At 43.2% G+C, this 26,436-nt stretch overlaps 1 protein-coding gene across 2 annotated transcripts in view; it reads right to left on the reverse strand.

Moving 5' to 3' along the window:
• Window positions 1-26,436, reverse strand: part of LOC147019368 (rho guanine nucleotide exchange factor 17-like) — a 223,311-nt gene that overhangs the window by 42,938 nt on the left and 153,937 nt on the right. For both annotated transcript variants that reach the window (XM_085899824.1, XM_085899823.1), the window contains exons 15-17: window positions 18,619-18,880; window positions 18,273-18,359; window positions 7,364-7,431 (exon numbers count right to left, since the gene is read on the reverse strand). In XM_085899824.1, the coding sequence (XP_085755950.1) occupies window positions 7,364-7,431; window positions 18,273-18,359; window positions 18,619-18,880 (417 nt within the window). The remainder of the gene's footprint in view (window positions 1-7,363; window positions 7,432-18,272; window positions 18,360-18,618; window positions 18,881-26,436) is intronic.

The raw sequence follows: 26,436 nt of genomic DNA on the forward strand, positions 1-26,436 counted from the left end.
TTGTCTCTGGGATAGCAGAGACGACAAGAATCACTGGACGAAGAAAGATTGGGAAGAGCGAAAAGAGCATGTACCTGGTCGACACAACGTGAAGCATGTCGCCCTTGTCGACCCAGCCAAGGTTTTCCTTCCACCACTCCACATAAAGCTCGGCTTGATGAAAAGTTTTGTACGGGCAATGGATCTGAATGGGCGTGGGTTTTTATACCTCAAGGAAAAGTTTGGCAACACCTTGTCGGAGGCCAAGATCAAGGCTGGTGTCTTTGTTGGACCGCAAATCCGACAGATTATGAAGGACGAAACTTTTCCGACAACTCTAAACCCCAAAGAGCTGGCAGCGTGGAGGAGCTTCAAAGCTGTGACGGACAACTTCTTGGGGAACGAGCGTGCGGACAACTATGAAGAAATAGTGCAGCAGCTGCTGGAGTCCTTCAGGAAACTTGGCTCCAGGATGTCCCTGAAAATCCATTTCCTACACCAGCACCTGAACTTCTTCCCTGACAACTTGGGAGCAGTCTCGGACGAGCACGGCGAGCGATTCCACCAAGAGATTTCACTCATGGAGACACGTTACCAAGGGCGGCACAACCCGAACATGATGGGCGATTTCTGCTGGTTCCTGCATCGTGAAACTGACACAGAGCAGCACAAACGCAAAGCCAAATGCCTAAAGCATTTTTAATTACATTCTAGTGGAGTTTTTCTGTAATTTCTATAATTTTGAAGCATTCATGATGAAATAAATGAATAAATGAATTTTTGTAAATTTCATTGAAATCCTGACTTCTAGGCAATGGGAATATTTCTGTTACTGAAAATCCTGACGTGATACAGCAAAACGGTTATGATTTTTGAAATCAGCGTACCCAAATTAGTCTAAATCACTTTACACATCTCCAGTAAAAATTTTTTGTTGTTCAGTGTAATCGGCTGTTTAGGCATGCACACCTAATCCCCAGGTTTCTGCAGGGTGCATGAAATCCACCCTGAACCCCCTTCTGGTGAAACTACCTCAACCTAAATCCAGGATCGCTGCTCACCTTCAATCATACGTTCATCTTCCCCCCCCCCACCTATGGAACCAACTTCCACATTCTCTTTAATCCCATTCTTCCCTCCACATCTTCAAGACTGCTGGTCATCACCATCTCAGATCACCCCTCCATCCAAAACCATCCACCCAACACCCAAACCAACCTCCTTCCAAATTTCCAGTTTTTCATTCCTGAGAGTTTGCTTCTCTATCCGTCTTGTCCACCTGAGTGCATCATCTCTTACCCCTCATTCCTCCCCACACCCATTATTGTCTAAGTCTCCTATTTTGTCCTTTAACTCTGCTATTGATGTTTCCCTCCTCTCTCGAATGTTGCTTTTGTTCTCCATCCTGATCCATTCAGAGTCCTTGCTCTTCCATGGGCTTTGACCTCATCGACCAAAACAAAACCCTCTCTCTTGCCTGGTCATTCATTGTGATGCCAAAGATTCCGTTTTGCATCTTGCACATTGTATTGATCCATTTTTCAGCCTGATCAGCCAGAACATGGTTGAAGTGTCTGTTGCTTCTCTTCACTACAAAGTTCACTTAACTGAACTCGGCATAGATGTCTCTTGCTGTCTCCGAGAGCAATTTCATATCAGCCAGGCAAAAAGGATCCCATCTTGCAAAATTTGTGTGATCATAAATTGTTAGCCATGGCAAAATTGCAGCAAATGAGAGTCGATGTAGATGCCATTCCTCATCTCACTGAGCCCTTATGAAGTCCATAAGGATTTCAACCATTCTCATGTATTTATATCCATAGCATGACGTTTGGATCTGGACAGTGTTCTCCACGAAAGACTTTTATTCATGCATCCACTGGACTTGTCATCGCCCAACATTTGTGCCAGGTTGTCCAGAGCAGTACAGAGTTATTCTTGTATTTATTTCCACCTTCTTGAAAGTGCTGAGTTATGCATTGCACAAAATTCTGAAGGTCTGCGTCATCTTACTCACAATTGCGTTCAGCCAAGCAAGATATAGACATTGGTCGTTTGATACGGCACAGTGCGTCAAATGTCAGCACGTGTGTGCAAACTGCATGAAAGTAGGCCTTTCCTTCCAGCATGGTCTCTGTAGTGTTTGCAGCATACACACCTCATTCTATCCACACGTCATCAAGCCTTGCATTCTCAACATGTTAGCCAGAGGCTTTCAGACAGCTGAAACACACATGGAGGCCAAGTGTTGGTGATGGCTGTATCTATTCTTCAGAGAATTTTGATACCAATTATGTATATGATTGTGGCCACGATGAAATAGATCCACAAGAGCTTCTGAATGTGTAGCCTGACGCAATTCAAGACCTAAACTGACATGCTTTGATGTAAACTTCCAACCATTTGATGTCGCATAGACAACGTCTTTGGCAATGTTACACACAGTCCTTTTGACATTGTCATCATCTTTCAGACCTTGATCAATTACACCAATTCCCTCAAACAAAAAAAGATCGAAACATGTGCAGACCATCTGGAATTACTTGTTCAAAATGAATCAATCCACTGGCAGGTACTCTGGTGTCCTGGTGTTTCCAGCAGATGTTGTGTAATCCTAAAAGCAATGTGTACCATTTCTTGAAAAGGGCTGATATCTTCATTGGTCCAACCTCGTCGTCCTCTTCCTCCTATCTATTCTGCAACTCCTCCCTCATTTCACCCTTGTCTACGCTATGATCCCATAAAATATGGGACACCTGGTCAGAGAGTCACCAACACCTGCACTCACCACACTCTCAGGCCTATTTGCACTTGCCAGACCTCTAATTACTTGCTCCCGTCATTGAACTCACCACACCATGACCAATGCCAATCTCCACTGCAGACTCCCTCCACAAACATAACCAAATTTTATACACAATTTTTCAGTCAGTTACTTACTGTAAAAGAGCTGTTTCTTCAACCTCTCAATGACAATCCTTAGGTGTCCAATTTCTACACCCTTCCTTCAAGGCCCTGTCACACCTTGACGTTTTAGCCAGCGTATGCCGACGTATGAAAAATTTGGCGAATACGCTGGCATACGTCGAATACGTTATGGGTAAGTTTTGTATACGTTAAGAGCACGCTGAAGCACGCTGGCAAACGTCGTAGTACGCTGAGCTCGTCGACAAATTTTAAGCATGCTCAAAATTTTTAGACATATGCCGGCATATGACGCACACATTCCGCATACGCTGGCCATAAGTTGTAGGCACGTTATGCGATCGTTGACACACGTTACTTGGAAGTTACTCATAAGTCGAAACACGTCGAGGTAATGTTTAGCGTACCCGAAACTTATTTCTAACCTATGAGCAACGTGCTTTGAACCTATGTGTAACGTATCTCCAACGCATATTGACGTATGTAGACATATTTGACGTCTTCCAGACGACCACATAACTTAATGAACGTGTTTCTAACTTACAGCTACCGTATAATGGCGTATTGGCAGTGTTTAGGGGAATTGGTATATAAAAATGGGGTTCACAGGAGGAACCCGTCAGTGTTCCAGACTCCATGGTTTTTTTTTTTCTTCGGCATGACGGTGATGTTGACACTTCGATGTCCAGTGCGGCTATGATGTAAATCGTTGAGCGGCAGCCTATTAATAGGCTACGCCACGTGATCGTCGGCGATACGCTGCCGTGCGCAATGCATAAGTTAGACTATAGTTGGGCATACGTTGTGAACGCCGACAACACGCTAAGCATTCGTTGGTATAAGTTATCTATAAGTTATCGAAACGTTCTGTGTACGTTACTAATACGTTATGCATACGTCCAACTCTTTATGAATACGCCCAAAACTGAAAAAAAAAACATCAATAGTTCAGCGTACGCCAGCGTTTTACATACATTTTGATACCTTGCCATACGCTGGCTAAAACGTCAAGGTGTGACAGGGCCCTCAACAAACACGACCCTCTGTCCATACCATGCCACTATGGATATTTGGACAAGAGATTGAACAAGTGATTTGGCTACAAAGGGTATTTTTGATTTATTAATTAATCAATTAATTATTTGATTTTTCGATTAATTATTTAATTTTCAAAAATTTACAGATTTGGATGAAAAAGATGGTGGTTTCGGTATGCTATTTGCCAATTGATTTTAAAAAAAATCATTATCTTACGATTATTATTTATTCCTTTTACTTCTACAATCAATCAATTAATCAATCAATTATGATACACCACTCCCTCCCAATTCCGTGTCCATGTGCTGCAAGGCGGCAGCGCCGGGCGCCAAAGGTGCCCTGGCCATGTCGCGTGCTGGAGGATTGTTATTTATGTATTTGGCATTGGGCAGTGTACTTTGAATGTCCTGCTACTTGTTTGCTTTCTTGTTTGTTTGTTTGTTTGTGTTTGTTTGGCCGGGCAATATCTCAGCCATCCTTTGATCTAAGAAGCTGAAATTTGGGGACAAAAGTGAAAATGGGCTTTGGCAATAACAATATATTTTTTATTCATCAATTAATTGATTAATTTCATTATTATGTATTTGGTAATTACTTATTTTATTTCTCATCCTGGCAACATCTGAGGAACCCTTTGAGCTAGGAAGCTCATATTTGGACAAGATCGTGACCAAGAAATTGTCTATTAAGAGTATTTTTGATTTATTAATCAATTAATTGATTAATGACTGAATTATCAATTTATAAATTACATATATTATTTCTCACCGTGGCAATATCTCAGGCACCTTTTGAGCTCGGAAGCTCATATTTGGACATGACAGTGAACAAGTGATTTGGCTATAAAGAGTACACCTAGAGGTGACCTAGAGGTGACCTTGAGGTGAAGATGATGAGCCGACCAATGGGTGTTCGGATTAACCGTGACGTCATTACGATTGAACCAATCAGCGTCTACCTTATTGAGACCTGCGTATAAAGCACGCGCCTGCACTTCCTCCTTCACTTGCTGCGGTTTTTACCCTGAGGAGTGCAGCACGAAAAGCTTCGGTCACTATTATGTCGTGTTTGTTTGTATCCATATTAAAATTACTTATTTATTTTATTTTTCATCCTGGCAATATCTCAGGAATATTTTGAGCTCGGAAGCTGATATTTGGACATGACAGTGACCAAGTGATTTGGCTATAAAAGGGTGTTTTTGATTTATTGATTAATCAATTAATCGATTAAGGATTCATTTTTTGATTAATTACTTCATCTTCAGAAGATAACAGATTCGGATGAAACAGTGGTGGTTTTGGTATGCTATTCGGCAATTGATTGAGAAATTAATTATTTATGAAAACGATTTATTAATTTTAATTATGCAATTAATAAATTAATCAATCAATAATTGTATACTGCTTCCTCCCAATTCATACTCCATGTGCTGCAAGGCGGCATCGCCGGGCACCAAAGGCGCCCCCGCAATGTCACGCGCTGAGGATTTGTTATTTATTTATTTGGCATGGGCGCGGTGTACTTTGATTGTTCCGCTACTTGTTTTACACATTTTCATAAAGTGCTGTGTTGCAATAAAATAAGTATTTTGTCAAATTGGCCAACAATTTTCAGGTACCACAAAGTGCCGTAGAATGTATCAAAAACAAGCAAAAATAGACACAAAATGTCATAGCCCCCTTTGTTTTAGTATTTTGTTGTATGGAGTTAAAGGGTGAGCCCATATTTATGTCCAACTAAAATGGCCGCCAGTCTACCAGTCAGCCATCTTTGATCAGATCATAATATAAAGTGAGGAGCACATGTATGCCATTATGTGCTGTGCTTATGCCAAGTTTGACCAACATTGGTGAACACTTATCCGAGAAATGGGTGAGGACGTGTTCAACATCAGGTTTTTAACATCTAAAATGGCTGCCGTATACCAGTCCACCATCTTTGATTAGATCGCAAAATAAAGTTAGGTGCAAGTGCAGGCCATTAAATACTGTGCTTGTACCAAGTTTGAACAAAATCGGACCATGCATGTCGGATAAATGGTTGGGGACACGTTTAAGTAACAAAATAGCCACCAGTGAGCCACCCTTGATCTGATCTCGAAAAAAAAAATGACGTGCATTTTTAAGCCATCATTTATTATTATCTCTTTGTGACAAGTTTGAACAAGATTGGTAAATGCATTTCCGAGAAATGGTTGAGGACGTTTTTGACATTGGTTTTTTTTTTGTTTTTTTAAATAACTAAAATGGCCGACAGTCAGTCATCTTGGATCTGATGTCGAAGAAAATGACATGCATATGTATACCATCGTGTGTTGTCTTTGTGCCAAGTATGAATAAAATTGGTCCATACATGTCTGAGATATGGTTGCGGATGCGCACGCACGCACGCACGCACGCACGCACGCATGCACACACACACACACACACACACACACACACACACACACACACAAAAATTGAGACCAAATCCATAAGCCCTGTTTTTGGACAAAGTTCAACGGGGGCAAATAATATAATGAATTATGTAATGCATCGTGTGTGTGTGTGTGTGTGTGTGTGTGTGTGTGTGTGTGTGTGTGTGTGTGTGTGTGTGTGTGTGTGTGTGTGTGTGTGTGTCATTGGTTGTTATCTCCATTTGCGGGTTTGATAAGATGGAACAAAGTCCTCCCAGGACTCAAAGTATCCACCTCCGCTTCGGTAAGGGATCACAGTTCATGGACCAAGCTGTTCAACTTTATTGTTCTCAGAGTTTGGTTCTGAGGGCTCTTTTCAGGATAGTCACCGAACCCCGGACTGCCTCCGATTGTAGTTAGTTTGTGGTAATATTCCCAGGCATGATTTTCGAAATCTCAGTGAGGTTCTTCTTTATTATTCTTGTTGCTCCAATTATCAGTGGTGCAATTTTGATGCTCTTCGGATTCCAAGATCTCTTCATCTCATTTTTGAGGACCTGGTGTCTGGTCATTTTCTTGATTTCTGCATTATTTAAGGCAAAATTTTGTGGGTACTGATATCTCAATCAGCAATGCTGTGTTTTCGTCTTTGTTCCTGAGAATGATGTCCGATCGCAAGGTTTTGTTTTCCATGTTCACGCTCGATGGAATCATCAGGTCGTACGTGACCATAACATCCATATTTTCAATGATTGCCCTTGTATTGGTTCGTGTTTCTATGAGTTTTCTGGAACTGGGATGTTGAAATGTTTGCAGATATGCCAATGAATCACTTTGCATACTTTGTTGTGCCATTGTGTGTAAAGTTGTTCTGATAGTTTTTTGCATCGCGAAAGCAGGGAATTAATACTTTATGTTTCTGTCTTGCAGAACCTACACTTGTCTGTCCGATTCTGTGTGTGTGTGTGTGTGTGTGTGTGTGTGTGTGTGCACGCATGCATCATGACCCAATTGATGTGGTACCTGGATCTCTGTGGTAGACAACAAGGTCTCCATTCGCAAGTGACACAAAAACCTGATCGTGCAGACACCTGTAAGGAGGGCACCATGAGTGGAGATGAACAATAAAAAGCTCCTTGGTTGTCATCATAAAAGTTAAAATATATCATTGACAATGCTAACATACTGCTTCTGCAAATAAAATGATCTGAGTCATGTTGTATAACTTGAGAAGCACATGAATATATTGTTGCAGTTATGGAAAAGACCCCCACATGCATTCAGAGACGATAGCATTTCCCCCAGACAGATATTTCTTTATTATATGTGAAATCGATTTCCCACCTTTGGTGTTGAGGAACTTTGGGACGAATATGCATCGTCAGTTATAATGTTCGGTTTCTCTCAACTCCCTCCATCGATCCATCGATACATCTTTGTATCCCTCAATGTTGCCACCTGCCCATCCAACGCCACTCCCTCACAATGTTCACCTTTTAAGGCGTGGCTCCTCATGGCCCATCCTCACGATTCTGATATTTGCTCCTCAAACCTACCCCTCCCTCCTATTCCATTCCTTACCAAAAACACCATCCCCCTACCAGGTCACAGATTACATGTCGCAAGTCCACATGTCATGCATCACCGTTGCTTCAAAACAATGGACCACAATTACGTTTGGACTCGCACAAAAGATTTTTAAGCATGTGCTTGAACACGTGTAAAGTAAATAGAATTGTTCTTTCAATTCAAGTGGTGGTACGGGTCGGGATGGCACTGAGGTGTCATCCACCATGGCACCTCTTCGGGAACCTGAGGCCGTCACTTTGGATGGGTGCCTGGAATGTCCTATCCCAAAGAGAGGATGATCACCTGTCTCTGCTATCATCTGAGCTCAAGCGTTTGAACATTGGTATTGCAGCATGCTCTGAGGTTCAAGGAGTGGATAGTGGTGAGATCATGGCGGGTGGATATACCGACTATTGGTCTGGTCACTCTGATGGTTACCAGGCCCAGGGAGTTGCTGTGGCTGTGTCCAATAAGATGACTCCCATGATAATTGAGGTAACACCGGTCAATGAGTGTATTTTGAGACTGAGGATTCGTCACTCTTTTGGTGGTATTTCCCTGGTCTCTGTATATTGTCCAACTGAAGCGAGTGTTCTCCGACTGAGGCATTCCATGCATTGCTTGAGTCTGTGGTTGATCAGTGCCCTCGGCGAGATACTCATCTAGTCTTGTGAGATTTCAATGCATCGACTGACACTGAGAGGGATGGATTTGAGGCATGTGTTGGTCCCCTTGCTTTTGAAACTATGAACCAGATTAGTACCAAGTCCCTTGAATTTGCAAGAAGTCATAGAATTAGGATGGATAGTTCATGGTTTCAGCACCCACAGGCTTATTGCTGGACTTGGTATTTCAATGTTGATGGTGTGGCAAAGGAGATTGACCATGTGCTCGTTGATGGTTGCTTTAGGATGATTCAGAACTGCAGGGTCTACCGGAGTGCTCAGTTCCTCAACACCGACCACATGCTTGTTGCAGCAACTCTGAAGTTGTAGCTCAAATCCAGGACAATGGTACCATCCGAGCCTAGGTTTGATGTTGACAAACTCAATGATGAGATGGTAGTTGAGGAGTTTGCGAACAGGCCGAGTGAGGATTTGGAGGGTCTCGGTGTTTTGGGGGATCGGAAAGAGTTGTGGAGTGCCTTCAAGATTACCATCCTTGATGTTGCCGGTGGATGTCTCAAAACTCACCTTTAGGCGAAAAAGAACTTTGTCTCCCAAGGGACACTGCACTTTGTCCAAGCCTACCAGTGACCAGTCACAGGGCCAGGCTTGATGGCAGCGCTGAACTGTTCAGGGAGCTGAGGTGTAAAATTGTAAGTTTGCTGAGGGTGGACAAGGAGGCGTATGTGTGAGGAATCTGTGAAGGGGTGGAGCATCACCTGTGGTCAAGTCATACTCGCCCTGCTTACAAAGACATTCGTGCATTGCATTCCTTTAAGCCCATTCCTCAGGGTACTGCCATTAGAGCAGAGGGTGGTGGGCTCTTGGAAATAAGGGTCGGAAGTGTAGGCCCGCTGGGATGGTTACTTTCAGAAGCTGCCCCAGGCTGACCCACCATCTGTTGAGTTGGATGTCAGGGTTGTTACTATCCCTATTGCTGACCCTCCAATGAACTGTGAACCGCCTTTGTTTGTGGAAATGCAGGCTGCGGTGAACCAGTTGAAACGGGTAAAGCCACAGGGATCTGTGGCATTCATGCTGAACTTCTCAAGGCTAGTGTAAATGGTGTACTCGTGTCATTGCATGCAGTTCTGTGCTCTGTCTGGAACATGGGCATCATCCCAAATGACTGGAACAGTGACCATGTTGTCCCTCTCTGGAAAGGGAAGGGAGATTGCAAGGACTGCCACAGCGATTGAGGGGTGACGCTGCTCTAAGTGCCAGGCAAGGTATTTGCTCAGATAATTATTAATATGGTTCGGCACAATCTGCCGGAGCACCAACGCCCAGAGCAGTTGGGTTTTACACTAAAGAGATCAACAATTGACCATATCGTTGCTTTTTGGTGTCCTCACCGCACGCAGATGAGTTTTGGCAGGGGTTGCTCACAGCCTCTGTTGACCTTGGCAAATCATTCAATTGAGTGAATCATGATGCCCTCTGGAGGATTCTTGGTCTTTGTGGGATGCTACCAAAACTGATCAATCTGATGTCTGAACTATATTCTGGTACTGAGAGTGCTGTGAGATGTGGTGGTACCACCTCTGACATTTCCAGTTGTTATTGGAGTTTGTCAGGGGTGTGTACTGCCCCCACCCTTTTCAGTGCTTGTGTGGACTGGATTCTGGAGAGGATTTCAGAGAGATCACGTTTCGGTGCATCGTTTGTGAATGTCAAGATCTCTCAATTTGATTTCACAGATGATTCAGTCATCTTTGCGGAGACGCTGGTTATCCTTCTGGGAGCCCTCGAGACACTGAATGAGGTGTTGCAGCCGCTGGGATTACAGCTTTCCAAGATCATAAACTAAGATCCAGGCTTTCAATGTTATCTTGTCTGTTCCTGCTTGTGGTGAGGGTGTTGAGGTCAAGGAGGGAATCACTTGACCATGGCAGTGATATTTATGTCTCTGCATTTTGTGAGCCAGAGGTCAATGGACGTCTGGTTCGGGCCTGTGGAGTCATGGATTCAATGGATCATGGGGTGTAGCACTGTCGTTACCTCTGCAGGATAATGAAAGTCAGAGTCTTTAAGTCCTTAGTGCTTCCAGTCTTGCTCTGCAGATGTGAGACTTGGACTCTCACCAGGGATCTGAGACGGAGAATTATCTCCTTCGGTACCAGGTGTCTTCGGAGAATCCTTGGCTATTGCTGGTCAGACTTTGTGTCCAACACGCAGTTGCTGAGAGAGAATTGGATGAGATTTGTTATCCGTGTAGTCCATGAGCGTCAGCTGTGTCTGTACGGAGACGTGGCTCATTTTCCTGATGCTGATCCTGCTCACCAGATTCTCTCAGCGAGGGAGCCTCATGAGTGGAGGATGTTAATGGGCCGACCACGTGCCTCATGGTTGCAGCAAGTTGATCATCATCTCAGGAGATAGGGATGGGCCAGGCATATGCCTGGGGGATGGCCAGTCGGAGGCCACTCGGGTAATGATGGAAGTGGACGCTACACACTGCTTCGGTGCATCCTCCCATACCTGACCTATCCATTCATCCATTGGGACCATACTCTGTGCAGAGCATTGGTGCTGCTTAAGGAGTCTCCTGGGCTATTGGGCACAATCCGAGACGGGTCACCACTCTGACACAGGATACCAGCAAACTGGCACTCATTTTGCCGACCTCAGAAGGATGACAGGCAGAGTCAACTCCACCGAGTATTACTTCAACAGCTGAGTGGGATTTGAACTCAGGATCCGAGGATCCCAAGCCCACCACCCCAACCATTGAGCCAACTCCAGGCATATACCTGACCTATCTGACAGGAAAAGGTTATAATACATTGTAATGCAATGGGGAGAATGTGATGTGTGTATATATATATATATATATATATATATATATATATATATATATATATATATATATATATATATATATATATATATATATATATATATATAGCCATTTAATTGCTCATCTTATGAAAATAAAAGAGGAAATTTGGTGCGTCTTTCTGTCTGACTGTTATTTTTTGACTGCGATACATTTGGTCATTAATTAACCAATCTCAACGAAACTTAACAGGAGGACGAAGGATCACACGACAGAGGTTGCAGCGATTTAACTCCCCCCTCCCCGCTCTCCATACATATTTAACTCTCCATACATTTGGAGAAAATTTGACGTACTTGCGCACGGCAACATTCGCTGGTCCACACACCTACTGATAATATTATGACCAGTTATCCAGTTCAGTTAAGTCGTGGGTGACTTCTGGTGACATTCATGATCAGAAGTCTCCAAACATCCCTTTCCTGTACTGCTTTCTGAAACTCTGGCAGAGACAGCATGGTTGTAGCCTTTACCCCATCCATTGCGGTGTATTCCATTTCCAATCAGCTTGCTATCGCTTGCCAAGCCAGCCGTTCCTTATGTACCGTTTTGTTGGAGCATTTGCATAAGTGCTTAAAATGAAGCGAGCCACTTGGCGAGCGCCGCACAAGCTGATTGGTAATGGAACACACCAATTCTGAACACGTTGGTCTTCTCAGTTGATGAGATTTTAATCCTTTTTCGGTTTAAATAAAGAGACCAACGTTTCACTTTCCTTCTTCACTGTCTGCAGCAGTTTCATAAAATCCTCTTTACTTTCTGCCAACAGAGTGGTATCATCAGCATACCTTAGGTTGTTGATATTTGTTCCTCCAATCCCGACTGCAGCCTCTACGTCATCCAAGTTATATTTTTCGTCAAAATGATTAGAACCATAAGTTAATCGGTCAATTCCGTCCAACGAAAATGGCATAATAATGACAATTATTAACACGGGGGCGAGCCAGATAGCTGAGAGCTATGCACACTCTCCTCTTAGCTGTCTAGCCTCGGTTTGAATCCCGACCAAACTGCCAACTAACAGCTCGGTTTCACAGGCACAGAGTGATTCATCAATGTTTGTACCGTTTCTCGGCTGGACATTAAACTGGCGTCCCATCTGTCAGCATTAGTTGGTGGACTTTAAAGATCCCGAGATGTCCTTCACGAAGAGTAGGTGAGCTATCGGCAGCACTCTGAACAAATTACAGATTCCTGCCTTAACCTTCGTCGAACGTCAGGCCTGGCCAGCCGGTTTGTGAAAGATTTGGACCAAGTTTCACCCAGCCAACCCCACAATAATGTGAGAATAATTGTGGCCATAAAACAATACGGATATTAACAAGTTGTCATCTGCACATTCGCGTTCGCCAAGATCCCACAAACTGCCGTTACAGTTCCTTCTCACAATCAAGATTCCCAACACCGCTCCCTCTCAGTAACAGGTCCACACACACCAAAATGGCGCTGCCTTCTTCCTCGATCCTACAACAAGGGAGACTGTCGAGTAAGAACTGATAGACGTGTTCTTCTCCTTCTCTTCCTCTCCTCCCAAAGCGCACAAACTTCATGACCCAGCCGAACAGACAATGGCTAGCGTCTTGTTCCAGCACGTGAGCAAATTTGCACCAACACAAACAACGAGAGTCGCACAGCTTTCTTGACCGTGCCTAAGGGAACCCAAGAGAGAGAGGGACGCTTCTGTTCCAACTGTCATTCTTTCTCTCACATCAACCCAGCCAATCATGAACCTCAGGGGCATGGCCTGCCGGTTACCATCCCTGGGAGGTGGGGTTTTGCCTGCTTGGAAACGTTTGGGGCTCTGTTGGCAGCTGGGTTGGTTGTTGTTGTTGTTGTTGTAAAAACATGGTTCTTATTTATGGCTGGCCCCGCAAATGCAAAAACGTAGGAAAAGGGCAAACACGTACTGGGAGAACTAGCCTTAGACCTTCCCTAGTTAGGACAGCAAAGTTACTCTACAAAGTATGTAACCAACCTTGGGTATATGCATACATATATAGTGTTCTGGTTGTGGGGGTAGATAGAGAATTTCATAGGAAAGTTAATATTGAATAGTTTTTGGTATGTGGACGTGTAGGAGACATCTCGATGTAATTAAGTAGGGAAACTGAGCTAAAGTGTTACGTGTCACCACATGGGGGGGGGGGGGTGGTACGGTGTTAATTAGACAGCGATTAAGGATAATTTTGCCAGTACATGATTGCCCCATGTGACCTATTCCTACATTTTTGCATTTACAAGCTAGCCATAGAGGAGTTGCATTTTTATAACCACCAACACCACAACAACAAGTGAGCCAAGCATGCCGAGCAGGCAGAGGCCCACCTTCCCAGGTTTTCGTGCAAGCAAGCCATGCCCTGGAGGTGGACGGTTGTTCGGTGTGACATCAAGAAGAGAAGCGAGGAGGTTGGTGGCTTTGTTGGTTCAGTTCAGTGGAAGGGACGCACGTGGTTGAGAGAGAACGTGGCTGGGATAGAGGATCTCACTTTGCTCTCCTCTCGGCATGACGAAATGGCTTTCCTTTGACGCATGAAGACGACGGCGTGATTCTCATGTTCATGCTGAGTCAAATTGGCTCACGTGGTGGAGCGAGACGCTGGCCATTGACTATTGGTTGAGTTGTATGAGATGGACCACGAAGCCTCGTGTATATCACCGAAGGGACGGCGCCATTCTGCAGAGTGCCGCGTATCGGCAAGCGCGATCGGCGAAGAAGTTGCACGGCGGTCTCTGAGCCCTGGTGTTGAATACCGCTCACGAATTGCCTGACATACGTTTTTCCAGTTGTGAGAGATCAGCTTGGTGCCATTTTGGGAGAATTTACATGTTCTGGGCCCTGTTCTTTTTCTGGTTTTCATCAATGATCTTTCTGACTTGCTGGAAAATCCTCTTGATCTCTTTGCTCATGACTCCACCCGCTGCCATACCATCTGCCATCCCTCAGATTGGCAAGCAGCAGCCTTTTTACTCTCTGCAGATCTGGATAAAATCACAAACTGGTCCAACATGTAGAACATGTCTTTCAACCCTGACAAATCTCGCACTCTCACTATGTCTCTCTGAAAGGACCGTCTAGAACCCCCCCCCCCAACCACCCCACCCGACCCCATCTCCTTTCTCAACAATCCTCTTGAAGAAGTTCTCTCATTCAAGCTTCTGGGTCTCACTATCTGCCATGATCTTTCCTTGGAAAGCCACATTTCCAAGATGGCCTCCAAAGCCAGTCGCCGAGTGGGCATCCTCCGTCATGCAAAGTCCTTCCTTGGGACACCTGAGCTCCTGACCACATACAAAGCTTTTGTCGACAGCCTGATGGAGTACTGCTCTCCCCTCTAGGCTGGGGCTCCCACCTCTCACCTTTCTAGGCATCACGCTGTGGAAACCAAGGAATTTAGGGTCACTGGTATCTCCCGTCCCCTCTCCCGCTCTGTCTGAGATATGTCCCTCCCTCCCCCATTTCCGCACGGCACTCAAGGTCCGCCAGCAACCCCTCTCTGGTAAATCTACCAAAATCATGAATCCCTGCTCACCTTCACTCTTTTTTCCCACCTTTGGAACAAACTCCCACACTCCCTTCAATCAGACTCTTCCCTCCAGGTCTTCAAAACAGCTGTTCACCATCACCTCTTATCTTCCCCCATCCAAAACCATATTTTCTACCCCCGCTAATCCACCCCAAACCCACCTCCAAGTTCCCTGCTTCCCTTCCTGAAAGTCTCTGTCGTGTCCATCTTGTTTACCCCGTGTACTCCACCCCATCTTTCTCTCTCCCTTCCACAGATCTCCTCATGTCTGTTCACCACTGTTTTTCCCTTCCCTCTCCCGCCCCTCTTGTCTCCTGCTCCCCTTGTTGTACGTTCTGTGTGTTCCCACTCATTCAAGCCTCAACAGTGTATACAAATAAATAATAATAATAAGGTGGGAGATTGGAGGAGGTGGAGGAATGAGCTGACGGGGAAGAGAGCCAAGTTTCCTTTGAAGAGGGAGGAGGCAGTTGATTGACAAGAACAAGACGATTAGATATTGGTTCAGGTCTGGACACAGATTCGGCCCGTCAGTAGATACAACATGTAAACCGTTCAGTCTGGCGGAGGAATGTGCCATTCTCGTTACCCTTGCCGAAAGAGAGGGTATTGCATGTGGGTGCGTTTGTTACTTGGCAATTATTGTTTTTTTGACAAGTATGTTGATCGCCTCTGTTTGTTTGTTTGTGTGTTTGTTTGTGAGTTTGTTTGTGTGTCCGTTCACCTCCAGCCAAAAACGCTCAATTGATTGCGCTGAAATTTTTAGAGATTAATGTCACCAACCCTGCGACGGACCTGCATTGAAGCTTCGTAAAATTTGGTCGACTGAAAAGGTCTACGTAGGCCAATTTGAGCCAAATTTTCTAAAATCCTCAATTTTCATCCGATTGACTTGAAATTTGAACAGGATTTGCATATGAGGTCAGTGAATTCAACCACCTATTACTTTTGAGGTTATCGTATGTCAAAAGGTCAACATAGGTCATAAGGTCAACCCAAAATAGGCAAATTTTTTTCATTGTTTCTAAAATTGTCAATATTCATCTGATGGACTTCAAATATAAACTCATTTGCATACGAGGTTGCTGAATTCAACCACCTAAAAAATTTGAGATCAACACAGGCCAAAAGGACAAATTCAGCCAAATTTTCTAAAATCCTCAATTTTCATCCGATTGAATCGAAATTTGAAGATCATTTGCATGTGAGCTCGCTGATCTCAACCCCCTATTCATTTTGAGGTCAGCATAGATCAAAAGTTCAACATAGACCAAAAGGTTAACATAGGCAAAATTTCTAAAATACTCAATTTTAATCCAATTAATTGAAATTTGAAGAGCATTTGCATATCAGGTCACTGAATTCAACCACCTACTAATTTTGAGGTAAACATAGGCCAAAAGGTCTCCATAGGCCAAAAGGCCAATTTGGCCCAAATTTTCTAAAATCCTCAATTTTCATCCGATTGACTTGAAATTTGAAGAGCATTTTCATGTCAGTTCACTGAATTCAACCAATTAATTTTAAGGTCAAAAGGTCAACACAGGCCTAATTTCTAAAATTGATAGATGGGACCAAAAACTAAATACATTACATTATTACTATATCTCAAAAAGTTGTGGATGAGTTATGACAAAACAAGGTGGATGAGTTGAATAGGTGACAAGAACAAGTGGATTAGATTTTGGTTTGGATCCAGCCCAGCAGTGGGATACAAAACATAAACTGTTCCATCTGGCAGAGGTATGCGCTTTACCGAGTGCCATTCTACTTTGTGCTGTTTTTCCAAGTTTCACTCCATGAGTGATTTTTCATTTGTTTGTTTGTCCGTCTGCACATAACTCGTGTTTTTCTTCGCAACCGCTTGTCGGAATGAGACAAAATTTTCACCATTGGTGTGAATACTCATGTAGAATGTATTAATGATTATTATGACATCAGAGGTCACATGGTGTGGCAGCCATGCTGAAAAAATGGAAAAACTTTGGACCTCTGCATCTTTGAAACCTCAAACTGAAAAAAACTGAAACTTGGCATATCTCAAGTGCTCATGGAGAATGAGTACGATTTATTTTTGTTTTGTTATGACATCATAGGTGACTGTTATGACATCATAATTACATATGTAGAACGCGAAATCAGATCAGTATGAAAAATTTTGAGGATCATCTCGGGGTAAAATGGTCCAGAAATTTTTTTGATGATGTCATCGGTCACTTGATTCAGCAGCCATATCATTTTTGTTTTTTTTAAACCTCCAAAAATATTCCTCTCTGAAATGGCTGAACAGATCGAGGTGAAATTTTACAGATATGACCGACTATCCATGAGGAACAAAAGGTTCAAACATATGACGTCATGGGTCACATGGTTTGGCAGTCATATTGGATTTACCCTAAAGCATATAAAAATCTTCTCCAGAACAGTTGGACAGATCGAGGTTAAACTTCACATATATTGGACAGATCGAGGGGAAACTTAACATTAATGTTCCCTAAGGCATGCATATGCGTGTACAGAGTGTTTGAGGAATAATTCATGTCACCTGGTGTGGCAGCCATATTTCATTGAGGAAAATATTAAATAATGTTTTCTCTGGAACCACTTAATGAATCGAAGCAAAACTTCACAATAGTGATCTAGTATTGATGGGGAATACGGTACATGTTTTAAATTTAGAGTTGATTGGACACATGGTTTGGCAGCCAGAATTATTAATTTTTTTGAATAAGGTGAACTTGGCTGTGCCTGGATGGGTATGGGGGTAGAGGAGTAGCAGCTGAAATGTGAATCCTATCCAGGTTTCTACTGATGACTTCATCTTTGCTTTTTGCTTGTTTGGGTTCCTTGTGATTACTCCAATGCAGGACTGGACCTATTTGTTCTTCCATTTGATTTAAATTGAGTTTATTTTCATCCCATTCTGAATTCAATTGAATAATAATAAAAAAAAAAAAACAAGGGTCAGGGTCAGGTGTCCGATCAAAGCGGGGTTGCATCAAAGCGGAACGTCTTGGTACCCGGTCATCACTGCCAGCAGTTATAAAGTGGCAGTTATAATTACTGTTTGTCTCTTATTATTTATACAACACACCAGTACACAAATGCCACGCAAAATACACCACACAAAACAAGTCCTGGCGAGAGTCTGCAATCTCCGATTGCTCTTTTTCTTGTTATTAATGTGATGTTATTGTTCCTATTGCAACACATGTCTGACCACAGAGATTATGCGACTGAATTGTATTGTCATAGACAGATATATCAACCCAATATTAAAGAGGATATGATTCAAAAAATTCTGACTGATCCCATTCTCATATGGGGTAACCTACTGTAGTGCAGTGACAGAGGCAGCATGTTGCAATTTGAGACTCTTCTTTCGGCGGCGAATGGAGTCAGATGATTGGAATATGTGTACACTATGCAGCACAATGGAGGAAAAAAATTGGACAGGATAAAAAAGACAAAAGGTCAAGACATAAATATGTCACTTTTCACCAAGTAGTGCTGAAAATTCACATGTAAATTCAGAATGTATAAACTGTGAGCAACAATTTCAGAAGTGCAAAAGCGATTTCTTTCTATAAAATGAGGCATCATGATGATTGAGAACAAATGTAAAGATAAAGATTGTGTGGGTGAGTGTAAAGTAAATGAAGTGGAATGTAGAGAGCTGACCAGCCATCCTCCGTTCCGAGCCATATTGAAGCTTGCCCGGCACCCATATGCCCCTCTGTCCCATCATGGCACGTTCCTGGACTCAATGCCAGGGGGTATGTGGAGGGAGAAAGACTGCCTCTGGATTTGACCCAAAGTGGCCCTGTTGTCCCATCACTGTCTTCCTCAGAACTTGAGATCTCGTCGTGGCTCGGTTCCTTGTCTAACAACTCCTCTTCATCCTCCTCTTCTTCCTCTGCCTCTCCCTCTTGTTCCTCGTTCACTGGGTCAGGGTTTGGAAGAGTCGCATGTGGCATTACTTACTTAAAAGAAAGTACACATTCTAAAAATATGTCCCACTCATCATAATATAACGGGCGTAAGCCTAGAACTCTTAAACTTTTCCCTGAACATATTCTGTTCATACTTCCGAAATATTCACATTATGTGTTCCATGTATTTACTTACACAGGTGATAGCGGATTCAAATAATCGAATATAGATAGAATCTTCAAAGAGGGAATCGATGACGTCACAATGAGCAGCGATAGGCGGCAAACCGACGGCTGTGTACCAGACGATGTGCTTTACTTAACCAAGTCCATGAGTTAAGGACGTTTTTTCAACTCAGCATTTACAACATTTATCCTGCCATGTTGTTAATCTGTTGATGGAGGTAATATAGAAACGATGAATATGTCAAATCGTTTGTGTTACTCATCCGGCACTACGTGGCAAGGTCAACAATCTAAAGCGACCGGTCTCAAACGCCACCATGGGTACCCAGACACGCCAACAACATGAACTAAGCTGTTGAATGCGGCGCAAAACATCCAAACGAGTGTTTATATAAAGTGTATATATTTGTTTACATCACGAGTGTTTGTATAAAGTGTATATATTAGTTTACATCACAAGTGTTTATATAAAGTGTATATATTCGTTTTCATCACGAGTGTTTGTATAAAGTGTATATATTAGTTTTCATCACGAGTGTTTGTATAAAGTGTATATATTAGTTTACATCACGAGTGTTTGTATAAAGTGAATATATTCATTTTCATCACGAGTGTTTGTATAAAGTGTATATATTAGTTTACATCACGAGTGTTTGTATAAAGTGAATATATTAGTTTACATCACGAGTGTTTGTATAAAGTGTATATATTAGTTTACATCACGAGTTTGTATAAAGTGAATATATTCATTTACATCACAAGTGTTTATATAAAGTGTATATATTCGTTTTCATCACGAGTGTTTGTATAAAGTGTATATATTAGTTTACATCACGAGTGTTTGTATAAAGTGAATATATTCATTTTCATCACGAGTGTTTGTATAAAGTGTATATATTAGTTTACATCACGAGTGTTTGTATAAAGTGAATATATTCATTTACATCACAAGTGTTTATATAAAGTGTATATATTAGTTTACATCACGAGTGTTTGTATAAAGTGTATATATTAGTTTACATCACGAGTGTTTGTATAAAGTGAATATATTCATTTTCATCACGAGTGTTTGTATAAAGTGTATATATTCATTTTCATCACGAGTGTTTGTATAAAGTGAATATATTCATTTTCATCACGAGTGTTTGAATAAAGTGTATATATTAGTTTACATCACGAGTGTTTGTATAAAGTGAATATATTCATTTTCATCACGAGTGTTTGAATAAAGTGTATATATTAGTTTACATCACGAGTGTTTGTATAAAGTGAATATATTCATTTTCATCACGAGTGTTTATATAAAGTGTTTGTATTTCAATAAAATAGACATTATCAAAGCTTTTTGACTTGCTCTCCGCACGATAAGACCGCAAGCAGATAAAGAAGAAGCAACAAACTCTTCTTTATAAAGTTACAATGTAATGTCCTCAATGTTGACTGGTTGAGAGAAAGAAAGGATGGGATTACCTGATTTGTGGAACCAGGGAGCAGCATCATGAATCATGAGTTGGCAGAAATGAACCATGATGAATAATGATTAGGCAGAGATAAATCACCAAAGTACCGGCAGAAACATAATGCTAATTAGCTGATGGCTAGTTGGGGGGAAGGGTGGTGGTTTTCATGACTCAATGTTGACTGTGGTACAGTTGTCACACAGTCAAGCCATCTTCGTCAGAATAGATATAAAGTTCGGACAAATTATTTCTGTCTGCAAAGAATGGGATTGGTTTTAATCAAAGTATTAATTGACAAAACAGCATGAATTTGAAGGAGGTGGATTAACAGGGATCAAAAAGATCACGGTTTTGGATGGGGGAGTATAAGAGGTGGTGGTAAACAGCCGTTTTGAAGACCTCGAGGAAAGAATGGGATTGAACAGAGTGAGGGAGTTTTGTTCCTAAGGCAGGAAAAAGAGGAATGAAAGAATGAAGGTGAGCAGTGATTCTTCATTTTGGTAGTTTCACCAGAAGGGGGTTACTGGCGAACATTTATCGCCGTGTGGAAATATGGGTGAGATAGATAGCAGAGAGACAGGGGGGGGTCGTTTGGGGGAGAAGCCGGAGAAGACAGAAAGACTACCGACCTGCCTGCGCTGAGAGGGTGAGAAACCCAAAGACTCGACCTCATCTCGGGAGATACCAATGATCCTAAATGCCCTGGTTTCCACAGCGTGAAGCCAAGAAGGTAAGAGGCGGGAGCACCAGCCCAGAGGAGAGAGCTGTTCTCTATCAGGCTGCAGATGAAAGCTTTGTCCATGGTCAGCAGCTCAGGTGTGCTAAGGAAGGACTTTGCATGATGTAGGATGTCCAATCGGTGACTGGCTTTGGGACCAGCTTGGAGATGTGGCTTTCCAATGAAAGATCATGGCAGACAGTGAGACCCAAAAGTTTGAAAGAAAGGACTTCTTCCAGAGGATTGTTGAGAAAGTAGATGGGGGGGGGGGATTTTCCAGACAGTCCTTTCAGAGTCAGAGTGAGAGTGCGAGATTTTTCAGGGTTGAAAGACATGTTCCACGTGTTGGACCAGCTTGTGATTTTATCCAAATCTGCAGAGAGTGAGGCTGCTGCTTTCCGATCTCAGGGATGACAGATGGTACGGCAGAGGATGGAGTCATCAGCAAAAATATATACATTCATTCATTCATCCATATATATATATATATATATATATATATATATATATATATATATATATATATATATATATATATATATATATATGTACATTGTACATACACCTGGTGTTGGCCTAATGGTTAGGGTGGTTGACTTGGGATCCTCGGGTCCTGAGCTCAAATCCCACTCCACCATTTAATTAATTCCAGGTGGGGTGAGAACTCAGCCTGTTATCCTTCTGAGGTCGGCAAAGTGAGTATCAGCTTGCTGGGATGATTGAGCCATTCGAGTATCCTGCGTCGGAGTGGCGACCCATCCAGGATTGTGTCCAATAGCTCAGGCGACTGCTTTGGCAGCACCAATGGTACCAATGGATGGATGGATGCCTGGATGGATCATTTATAAATCAAAAGATGTGGTGTTAACATTGTATTGGAATTTACTGAGGCCACATCGATAATATTGTGTGCAGTTTTGGTCACCCTACAACTTGGGAAGGATGACGAGATCGATTCTGGGCCTTGCTTGACTCTGCTACGAGGAGCGGCTGAAGGAGACGGATTTATACACTAGAAAGGAGGCGGCCATGAGGTGATGTGATTGAGATGTTTAAGATCATGAAAGGTAGAGATAAAATAAGGGCAGATGAATTATTCAACATAGTAGACAGTGATAGGACAAGAGGCCATAGCCTGAAAGTAAAGAAGAGGAGAGTTAAGATGGTAGCAAGGCAGGGGACTTTCACTCAGAGAGTAGTGAAATGCATGTAATGGTCTCCCTAAAAAGGTAGTGGCAGCAGAAATAGTAGATAACTTTAAATGGGAATTAGATAGGTACCTGGAAGTTATGGAGTTAGAGGGGTATAGGGATGTTGGCAGGACTTTTAGGGAGCTTGAGCATTGATGGGTGATTGGGGGCATCTGTACGGAGTGTTGTTTATGGGGGTCTCGTCAAGCGGTGTTGTGGTTGATAATTTGGTTTTTACCCAAGAGCCATCTTCACCCATGCCCCCTCTCCTGGAAATAAAAAAAATACAAAAAACACACAAAACAAGAAGAAGACGTCATGCAGAGCAAGGTCTTGCAAAATCCAAAAAAAAATTTGACCTAAAATATAATTGGTGGTTGAATTCAATGACCAAATATGTAACTCCTCTTCAAATTTCAAGTCAATCGGATGAAAATTTAGGATTTTAGAAAAACCATGTTAGTTGTTGACCTTGGGCCTATGTTGACCTTTTGGACTGTTTACCTCAAAAATAATTGGCTGCTTGAATTCAGTGGCATGAACTATAAATCCTCTCTAAATTTCAAGTCAATCTGATGAAAATTGAAGATTTTAGAAATCTCACCTAAGCTGTTGACCTTTGGCCTATGTTGACCTTTTGACCTCAAAAACAACAGGCTTCTTCCTTATGACAAACTCCATCATGTGGTGAAGTTTCGTGAAGATCGGTTTAAAATTGTGACCTGTAAGCGACAAACAGACAGACAAACAGACAGACAATGAAACGGACAGAAAAACAAAATCGACTTAGGCCTTAGTTATTTTATAATTTGGTTTACACAGACAGGTCTTCAGCTAAAATGTAGGGTCGGTAATTCGAAATATAAATATAAATATAATTTCAATTTTTAGAAATTATATATTTTCATGATTTTTTTTTCAGATGTTCCATGGAAAAGACAAGCGTAGGTGGGGGGGGGGGAAATAAATAAAAATCCCGGACCAGGAGGATCTAAGAAAACATTGAAGATGGAAGACCATTCAAATGCAGGATGCCCATGTTCACTGTATCATCTTTTTTTTTTTATTATTATTATTTTTTTTTTTTTGTATACCTTGGTCGAGGCTCGTATGAGAGCTAACACACAACTCACAGCAAGGAGGCATGAGACAAGAGGGGCGGGAGTGGAAGGGACAAAACAGTGGGGAACAGACACATTAGGTGAACTGTGGAAGGGAGAGGGATGGGGATGGGACGGGGAACATGGCGAAGAGAAGATGGACATTACAGGGACTTTCAGGAAGGAAAGCAGGGGAATTGAAGGAAGTGGGCTTGGGTGGATTATCAGGGGTAGAAAAGATCGAGGATTTGGATGGGGGAAGATAAGAGGTGGTGGTGAACAGCTGTTTTGAAAGCCTGGAGGGAAGAATGGGAAAGAATAGAGTGAGGAAGTTTATTCCAAAGGCGGGAAAAAAGAGGAATGAAAGAGTGAAGATGAGCAGTGATTTGTGATTTTGGTATTTTACCAGAAGGGGGTTGTTGGCGGACCTTGAGCGCCCTGTGGAAATGTGGTGGGGACAAATCGCAGAGAGAGCAGGGGGGGCAAGGCTGGAGAGGAGTCGGTAGAAGACAGAAAGACCACCGACCAACCTGCGGTGATTGAGTGAGAGGCCCAAAGACTCAGCTTCATTGCGGGAGATGCCGATGATCTTAAATGCCCTGGTTTTGACAGCGTGAAGCTGAGAAAGGTGGGAGGCAGGAGCACCAGCCCAGAGGGGAGAGCAGTACTCCATCAGGCTACGGACAAAAGCTTTGTAAGTGGTCAGGAGCTCAAGAGGGCCGAGGAAGGACTTTGCACGACGGAGGATTCCCAGTCGGCGACTGGCTTTTGAGGCAAGGTTGGAAATGTGACTTTCCCAGGAAAGGTCATGGCAGATAGTGAGACCTAGAAGCTTGAAAGAAAAGACTTCTTCCAGAGGATTGTTGAGAAAGTGAATGGGGGGGGGGGGGGTTCTAAACGGTCCTTTCGAAGAGACATAGTGAGAGTGCGAGATTTGTCTGGATTGAAAGACATGTTCCACGTGTTGGACCAGTTTGTGATTTTATCCAGATCTGCAGTGAGCGAAGAAGCTGCTGCTTGCCGGTCTGAGGGATGACAGATGGTACGGCAGAGGGTGGAGTCGTCGGCAAAGAGAAATAGAGGATTTTCCAGAGAGTCCGAGAGATCATTGATGAAAACCAGAAAAAGAACAGGGCCCAGAACGCTACCTTGAGGAACTCCAGCCTGGACAGGAAGAGGGGATGAAAGAACTCCATTTAGGGCCACACGGTGACTGCGACAGGAGAGGAAGTCTGTGAGCCATGAGTGGAGATGGCCTTGAATACCATGGGAAGAGAGTTTGGTGAGTAGTGCAGGGTGCCAGACTGTGTCAAAAGCACGTGATATGTCCAGGGATACGGCTCGGATTTCCTGTCTGGCATTGAGGACCTCCATCCATTGATGGGAGAGCAGAAGCAGCATATCCAGGGTAGAGTGACCTGGTCTGAAACCAAATTGATGATTGGAAATCAAGCCATTGGAGAAGAGGAAGGATTTCATGTCTGAAGCGATGATGGATTCCATAACCTTGCTGATGATTGGGAGAAGGCTGATTGGTCTGTAGTTACAGGGATCTGTTTTTGCACCTTTTTTATGCAGGGCAGTGATGTTAGCAGATTTCCAAGCAGATGGCAGATGACCTTGGGCAAATGAGAGGGTGAATAGAACAGAGAGAGGGTGAGTAAGAGCAGAAGAGCAGGCTTTGAGGACACGTGGGCTGATGCCGTCTGGACCGGTTGCAGAATCTGACTCGAGGTTTGAAAGCAAGCTCTCCACCTTGTCACGAGAAAAGGATACAGAGTCCAGGGACAGTTGGGTGCGACTGGGTAAAGTGGGTAGAGATAGTGATGGGTTTAGGACACAAGATTTAGTTGCAAACACCGAGTTTAGACATTCAGCTTTATCACGTGTGGAATCAGCAGTGCGGCCATTTGAGGTAAGGGAGGGGATGGAGGGGGAACATACACCAGAAACAGATTTGATTAAACGCCACCAGGATTTTGAGGAGGGAGAGAGGTTTGAGAGTTCAGACTTGAGATGAGAAAGATGTTGTTTTCTGGCTCTCCTGAGGGTAGATACACACTTGTTCCGAGCTTTGTGGAAAGAACTGAGATTGCCCTCAGTTGGGTTTGCTTTCCATGAGGAAAAGGCAAGTTGTTTCAGGACAACTGCCTCGCCACAAGCTTCAGTAAACCAAGGGCGGGAGGAAGGGTAGGACAACTGAACACGAGAGGGGATAAATCTGTGCATGAGGGAGAGCAAGTTTCTTTGAAAGAATTCCCGGGATGAGTTTATGTTTGAGAAAGTAGTGATAGGAGACCAGTCTGTAAGTTTGATGGCTGCTCGGAGACCCTGCCAGTCGGCTTGAGTGAAATGCCAGACTCGACGGCGGTGAGGTGGTTCTCTGATAACAGCCAGAGAGATGTCCACTTTAACAAGGACGTGGTCAGAAGAACCAATTGGAGCGAAGGAAGAGCAGCAGATATTGTCAGGGAAATTTGTCAAAATCAGATCCAGAAGAGATGGAGTACCATTGGTTGAGATCCGGGTCGGGAAGTTGACCGATTGAGTCAGTCCCAATGAGTCGCAGAAAGCTTTTGCTGAGGTGCCATGGCAGGTGAGAGAGGTACCCACACCTAGCCAACTGGCGTGATGACAATTGAAGTCACCACATAAGAGGAAGAGAGAGTTTGGATGAGAAGATAGAAGATGGTCCATGTTTTCGGATAGTGAGGTGTAGATGGAGTCATCACTGTTCGGTGGACGGTACAGTACACATATAAACATGAGGTGGGAGTGGAGGGGAAGCCGAAGCCAGAAGTATTCCTGGGGGTGTGGGGGAGTGAGAGCAGTGCATGGAGAGTGAGGAATAGATTCTTTGATGAAGAGAGCAACACCTCCACCAGGACGAGGCTCAGGTCTGTCATACCGTAA

Source organism: Eptatretus burgeri, chromosome 10, assembly GCF_056783735.1.
Source record: "Eptatretus burgeri isolate ZD-2024b chromosome 10, Ebu_testis_v1, whole genome shotgun sequence".
Taxonomy (NCBI): Eukaryota; Metazoa; Chordata; class Myxini; order Myxiniformes; family Myxinidae; genus Eptatretus; species Eptatretus burgeri.